Below are 6,711 nucleotides of genomic sequence, written 5' to 3' on the forward strand. Positions count from 1 at the left end.
GGACCCCCGGGCAGTTGAATTCGCGCGGGATTGGCCCCGCGTAGTCATGGCGGCTTTCCGAGACATGGAGGAGGTGAGCCAGGGGCTGCTGAGCCTGCTGGGCGCCAACCGCGCCGAGGCGCAGCACCGGCGGCTGCTGGGGCGACACGAGCAGGTGGTGGAGCGGCTGCTGGAGACGCAAGACGGTGCCGAGCAGCGGCTGCGAGGTGAGGCCGGGGCCCGGGCCTCGAACCCCACCCCCCACCCCCGCCGGGCCCCCGCATCCCCTGCCCTCATCCCTGGGGGGACCGGGAGGTGCGCGCTGCCCCCGCTGAGCCTCAGTTTCCCCGCCCGTGAAATGGGCTTCAGGGCACCAGCCGCCTCCCAGGGGTTTAGCGGTGATAGAGGAGCTCCATTCTGGCCCCATTCTGAGCATCCCGCGAGCGGGGGCTGGGGGACCCAGGGTTGCAATTGGGGTGGGGGCTGGGGGACCCAGGGTTGCAATTGGGGCTGGGGCTGGGGGACCCGGGGTTGCATTTGGGGCTCAGGGATCCCAGCATCCCCGATTGCTGAAGTTGTTCAGATGTTCTCCTGAGCACCTGCTGCGTGCCATGCAGAACGCCAGCCCTGGGATGGCAGCGGGGACGAAACAGACAGAAGACCTTGGGGGGTGCTGCTTTGTTGGGGGAGAGGAGAGAGGCTGAAGGAGAAGAATGGGTATGTCGGGGGGCGATGGGCTGCGGAGAAGAGCGAGGCTGTGTAGGAAGGAGCGGGGATGTTTGGGGGCGGGGTCAGCGAAGGCCTTGTAAAGGACGCGGCTGTTGTAGCCGCAAGTCGGAGGTGGGGGAGCCGGCGCTATGTTGCGGGTTAAATGTAAGACACCATCAAATGTAAGACTTTTAAAGGGGAAAAAAGCTCAGCTAGTAAATGTCTTAACACTGAGAGGGCTAGACCCAGCCTCTCCCCAGGGCCTCCAACCTGGATTTCAGCTAATTTATGAGCCCTGTGGTCCCAGCCCAGTGGCGTTAAGTACGCTCCCACGGCTGTGCAGCCATCCCCACCATCCGTCTCCAGAACTTTCTCATCTTCTCAAACAGCAACTCTGTCCCCGTAAACTCCCCATCCCCCTCCCAGCCCCGTGCACCCACCATTCCAGCTGCCGTCTCTATGAATTTGACTCCTCTAGGTTCCCCCTGTAAGTGGAATCAGGCAATGTTGGTCCATGGTGTCTGGCTTCTTTCACTTAGGGCTGTATTCTCGGGGTTCCTGCATGGTGTAGCCTGTGTCCGAATTTCTTTTTAAGGCTTGCTAATGTTCCATTGTATGGAGGACCACCTCTTGTGTATCCGTTTATCCATCAGTGGACTCTCAGGTTGCTTCCACCTCTGCATATTGTGAGTCACGCTGCTGTGAACACGGGTGTACCAGTATCTGAGTCCCTGCTTTCAATTCCTTTTCGTATTTTCCCAGAAGTGGCTCAAATGGTAGTTGGATGTTTAATTTTTGGAGGAACCGTCATGGAGTTTTCCACAGTGGTTTTGTGCCAGGAGTTTTAATGCCTTACATTTTACGAGGACGTGCCCTCTGGGTTGAAACTCGCATGACCTGGGGGCTAGCCCTGGGGTAGCTCAAGAGAACAGTGTTCCTGGCAGAGGGGACTGCAGAGGCAGAGGTCGGGAGGTGAGGATGCGCCTGAAGACTCAGGAGAAAGTGGTAGAAGGTGAGGTCAGCGGGGCCAGACCCTGCCTGGCCTGGGAGCCCCAGGAGGAGTTCGGAGGTAGAGTAAGCATGATGAGTGTCCCCGTCAGAGTCTTCCCCTCTTTTCTCCTCCTCCTCCCTCCTTCTCTCTTCTTTCTTTCCCCCTCTCTCCATCCTTTCTATGGTTGAGGAGAAGATCAGCATGACCCAGCCTGGGTTTTAGCAGAACAGATGGATTGAGGCTAGGGGAATTAGAGTCAGTGTTCTAGGGAGCACGGACTTTGATCAAAAGGATCCAAATTTGAGGGCTGGACCGGTTGTGTAGCAGTTAAGTTCACATGCTCTGCTTCAGGGGCCCAGGGTTCATGAGTTCAGATCCTGGGTGCAGACCTATGCACTGCTCATCAAGCCACACTATGGCGGCATCCCACATACAAAATAGAGGAAGATTGGCTCAAATGTTATGTCAGGGCCAGTCTTCCTCACCAAAAAAAAAAAAAAAAAAAACCACCCCCGCATCCAGTTCAGATCCCAGCTTCGCAGCTCAGTGCCTGTGGAGAGGCCACTGAACCTCCTTGGGCTTCTGTGCTTCACCTCTCAAAGGGGGGGTCTGGGGTTAAGCCACCCTCAGAGGGATGTGGGGGTGCCCTGGGTAGGGGCTCCCAGGTCACCCCGCAGCACCTTGAGACTTGCTTGTCTGTCGGGAGGGTGGGTGGGGAAGGGGCAGGAGGCTGCGGCAGAGAGCCAGACCCTCGCTCTCCCAGCAGGAAGTCAGCAGGCCCCGGCTAGAGCAGACAAACCGAGAAATAGCAGCGTAAGCAGATTATGCAGAAATATGAAGGTCGTTGCCAGAGAAAACAACGAAGAGTTGAAAGTGGCTGCTTCAGGGGCCAGAGAGCCTTCGAGAGGGGCTGCGTGTGTGGAAATTTGCACAACCCCATACAGGCGGTGCTTCGATTGAACATTGACTTCGTGGAGGTTCGTAAACAAGTAAATGCTGGCCCTTTGGGGGCGTTTTCATCTGTGTCTCCTCTGAGGTGGCAGCTTTCTCTGACTCCGTGGGAAGGAGCACGGTGACCTTCTTGCGGTGTTTGCGATCTTTCAGGATGTTTTGTTCAACACGTGTTTATTCTGAGGAGGTGCTGGCGGTGTATGGCGGCTGTGAGACGGCATCTCTGACTCGAGGGAGAAATAGTTGACTGTGGTAGGGGCCGTCATGGAGCAGAGTCCTGCCCCAGGAGGGAGGAGATGCCCCACTGCCTGAGTCGGGCATCTCCCAGGAGGTCTGGAAGGCTGGGAACAGTGTGCTGGCCGCCAGGAACCCCAGGGCGTCCCATAAGGAAGAGCCAAGGCCCAGGATGTGAAAAACGTGGCCTATGAGGCGTCTCTGTGGCCACAGCGGAGAGAGAAGCACATGGTGCGGTGACACAGAGGCAGGAAGGAGGCTGGCGGGGACGGTGAAGTGCCAGAGGTGCCCGGGCCTTGTCCTGGAGACCCTGGGGAGCCATGGCAGGTCTCTGAGCAGGGAGTGACATCACACTGGGCCTCTAATGCAGCCACTCGGGGGCAGAGAGCAGAGAGGGTTGGCAGGTTGGAACCAGGAGAGGCCAGAGAAGCTCTCCGAGGGGGCTGTTGTTGGCTCTGCAGGGACAAGGACTGGCCTCAGGAAGCAAGGGGGACCTGCCAGGCCTGGTGACCAACTGGATGCAGAAAGTGAGCCAGTCCCAGGCTTCTTGCTCAGGCAACAGGCTGGTCTGTGACATTGTGGATGAGACGAGGTGTGCGCAGAAGCACTGGGTTCTATTATCATTATTTTTTTGGTGGATTCAGATGTGTTTCGTGAAATGGAAGCACTCAGGCGAGGTTGGGAGAACCAGCCAGTGGGCGTTTGGAGACCGCACAAGCAGGGCAGGGAGCTCATGGGGACACTGCTGTCGACGGGGTGGTCTAGGCTGCAGGGGGCTCTCCTGGGGCAGGGACAGCCTCTAGGGGGCCTCCCGGGGCGAGGGGTCTCAGCCTTCTCTCCGGCCTGCAGAGATCCTGGCTACGGAGAAGGAGGTGGCCCAGGGCCTTCTGGATGCGAAGGAGCAGGCGCACCGGGGCGGCACTGAGTTGCAGCAGCTGGAGGCCGAGCTTCAGAAGGCCAGCGAGGAGGACTCCCGTCTGAAGGCCAGCCTCCTATATCCTTTCCCGTGCGCACGCAGCCGCGAGCCTCAGCCTGCCCCAGGGGGCGAGAGCTCGTTCACACTGGAAAATGTGCTTGGTGGGGCTGGCCTGGTGGTGTAGAAGTTAAGTTTGCACACTCTGCTTCAGCGGCCCAGGGTTCACAGGTTTGGATCCCAGGCATGGACCCACACACTGCTCATTGAGCCATGCCGTGGTAGCATCCCACATACAAAATAGAGGAAGGTGGGCGCAGATGTTAGCTCAGCGACAATCTTCCTCACCAAAAAAAAAAAAAAATAGAAACGTGCTTGGAGCCGGAGGCCCTGGGCCCAGTGAAGTGGTGGTAGCACAGGGGTAGCCCTCCCTCCAAAGCAAGGGCTCCTTAACTGCCTGCTGCACTCAGCTCACCAGAGAGCTCGAGGAGCTCAGAGACATTGAGGCCGACCTGGAAAGACAGGAGAGGGACGTGGACGAGGACACAACGGTCACCATCCCTTCAGCCGTGTAGGTGCCACCAGCGCATGAGTGAGTGCATGCCCGCGTGTCTGTGTGTGTGTTCATTCCCACAGCTTTTTGTTGGAGTGGACACTGGGGTAACTTTCTCTCCTCCTTTTTGTTTTTGTCCTCGTACAGGTACGTGGCTCAACTTTATCACCGAATCAGCAAGATCGAGTGGGATTATGAGTGTGAGCCGGGGATGGTCAAAGGCAGTATCCTTTGTGGGAAAAGTGGGCCCCTGTGCATGGTGGGCGGGCGTGTAACACGGTGCGGCCGCTGTGGAGAACAGCACGGCAGATCCTGCACATGACACGTGGGATTACCATATGGTCCCACAATGAATGCCACTTCTGGGGATAAACACCCAAAAGGTCGAAAGCAGGGACTCGAATAGCTGTTTGTGCTCCCACGTTCCTAGCAGTGTGGTTTCACAAGAGCCAAAAGGCAGAAGCAACCCAGGTGTCCACCAGCAACTGTGGGGATAGACAAGAAGTGGTCCGTCCAGGCAGTGGAATATTACGCAGCCTTAAAAAGGAAGGAAGTCTGACACATGTTCCAATGTGGACAAACCCTGAGGACATTAAGCTAAGTGACAGAAGCCAGTCACAAAAAGACAGATACTGTCTGATTCCACCCACAGGAGGTCCCTAGAGGAGTCACAGTCATAGAGACAGGAAGTAGAAGGTGGGGGAGGGGGAGTTGGTGTTTAATGAGGACAGAGTGTCAATTTGGGAAGATAAGAAGGTTCTGGAGACGGATGGTGGTGATGGTTGCACAACAATGTGAACGTGCTTAACGCCTCTGAACTAGACACTTAAAAATGCTTACGATGGTAAATTTTACGTTATGTATATTTACCACGATTTTTAAAAAAATAGTGCATTACCAGAGTTGAACTTTGGTTCACCAAAGTTTGTTTGAGTCTCCAAATGGCTGAGGAAAACTTTTTTCAAGGCAGTCTCCCCGCCCGCGGGGCCACGGGGAGGGCCGCGGGGGCTGGCTTCCTTACATCTGTGCCCTCAGTCCATCACGGCCCCAGCGTCGCCCAGCCGCTCCACCTGGATGGCACCCAGCTCTCCAAGAAATTCGTCAGCGACTATCTGTGGAGCCTGGTGGACACCGAGTGGTAGCCAGCAGCCTTGCACGCGGCAGTCAGCACGGTGGGTGCTCGGTGCCTCCGTGCTGGGACCAGCTTAAAATGAAATATTTACCCGTCAATGAGCTTTTTACTGGGTTTCTCCCCCCCGTCCCCTGCTCCCGATTTCGCCCTCAGGCGCTGCCCTGGCCTCGTCTGGGTGACCAGATCGAATGTCTTAACTGTCGCAGGCCCGTGACTTCCCGTCTCTGACAAACACCGGACACACAGCACCGCAGGAAACAGTGACAGCTAGAATCTAGGTCTTGATCACTTGCGATTCAAGTTCGGCCCCTTTTTATCTGTCCCGGGCACATGTTTCAGCGCCACTGTGTACCCAGGACTGTGCGAGGAACCCCAGACACAGAGGCAGGGCACAAGGATCCCCTCGGCCGGGGCAGGAGTCAGCAGCGATCAGGTGCCGCCCTGGAGCCGGAGCGAGTCCAGCGTGCGGGGGACCCTGGTCAGGAGGATCTCAGGGCAGCTTTGGGAAGGATGAATCAGTCGTGAAGAGTGTAAGGGCCCACCCCTGGCTCCAGGCTGTGTGTCAGAGACCACTGGTCACCTCGCTAATATTTGTTCTCCTCCCTCCTTACTAAGGAGAGAGTAACACTTTTAGCTGTTCAGTCAAAACACAACAGTTCCCAGCCTCCATTGCAGCTAAGTTCAGGCCAATGAAATGTAAGTGGAAGTGTTTTGAGTCTTCTAAAAGGATCCTTAAAAGGCAAGGGAGTACACTCCTTTTTTCCCCTCCCCTCCATTTTCTGGAACTTGGGTGTGATGGCTAGAGCCCTGGCAGCCATATTGCCACGCTTAGGGAGGGCACAGTCCTCTAGGGATGATAGGAGCCTGATTCCCTGATGATTGGGGGAGCCGACTATCAGCACTGGACTTTTTGGGGGCGGGGGTCTAAACTATCTTGTGTGTGCTGTTGTTATTTTGTTATTTTCTGTCACAAACTGCCAAAGTAAACCCTCACTGATTCACCACGCAACCCAGGCCTGCGCCAGCCAGTTGATGTGTTCACTTATCCTCCATCCTCAGTGATTGGGGTACGACCAAGAGTGAGAGGCTCGGAGCTCGCCTGCCTGAGGGTAGAGAGTGGGAAGTAGGGTCCCCTCAACACCACTTGCCTCCTGGATACAGCCTCGCCTGAAGCCAGCAGCTTTGTTAGTTATGTGAACCTCTGGGTGTTGGGTTGTGTGCACCTCTGTACAGCTGAGTTGTTCACAGTA

The 6,711-nt window shown here is 56.4% G+C and overlaps 1 protein-coding gene across 5 annotated transcripts; it reads left to right on the plus strand.

Moving 5' to 3' along the window:
- SPC24 (SPC24 component of NDC80 kinetochore complex) lies at window positions 1–6,470 on the plus strand. 5 transcript variants are annotated; one of them, XR_011440985.1, is made up of 6 exons: window positions 12–206; window positions 3,713–3,857; window positions 4,243–4,368; window positions 4,477–4,553; window positions 5,365–5,501; window positions 5,615–6,470. XR_011440985.1 is itself a non-coding variant. In XM_005611936.4 (6 exons), exons 1-5 carry the CDS (start codon window positions 47–49, stop codon window positions 5,469–5,471), a joined length of 594 nt encoding a protein of 197 aa, XP_005611993.1. In that variant the 5' UTR covers window positions 13–46; the 3' UTR covers window positions 5,472–5,501; window positions 5,615–6,470. The 5 variants fall into 5 exon arrangements, 3 of the variants coding, with proteins under 3 accessions (XP_001490260.1, XP_014597402.1, XP_005611993.1); XM_005611936.4 differs by having other exon boundaries at window positions 13–206; window positions 4,243–4,347; XM_001490210.5 differs by having other exon boundaries at window positions 1–206; window positions 4,243–4,347; window positions 5,365–6,470.
- Window positions 6,471–6,711: the final 241 nt, after the last annotated feature.

The sequence above is a fragment of the Equus caballus genome, chromosome 7 (assembly GCF_041296265.1).
Source record: "Equus caballus isolate H_3958 breed thoroughbred chromosome 7, TB-T2T, whole genome shotgun sequence".
NCBI lineage: Eukaryota > Metazoa > Chordata > Mammalia > Perissodactyla > Equidae > Equus > Equus caballus.

What these genes read in the sequence shown, in the direction of transcription:
- SPC24 (XM_001490210.5), top strand. Translation starts at nt 47, where the DNA reads ATGGCGGCTTTCCGAGACATGGAGGAGGTGAGCCAGGGGCTGCTGAGC. An exon ending in TGCCGAGCAGCGGCTGCGAG is followed by an intron (nt 207 to 3,712) that starts GTGAGGCCGGGG and finishes TCCGGCCTGCAG; the next exon opens with AGATCCTGGCTACGGAGAAG. An exon ending in CGTCTGAAGGCCAGCCTCCT is followed by an intron (nt 3,858 to 4,242) that starts ATATCCTTTCCC and finishes TGCCTGCTGCAC; the next exon opens with TCAGCTCACCAGAGAGCTCG.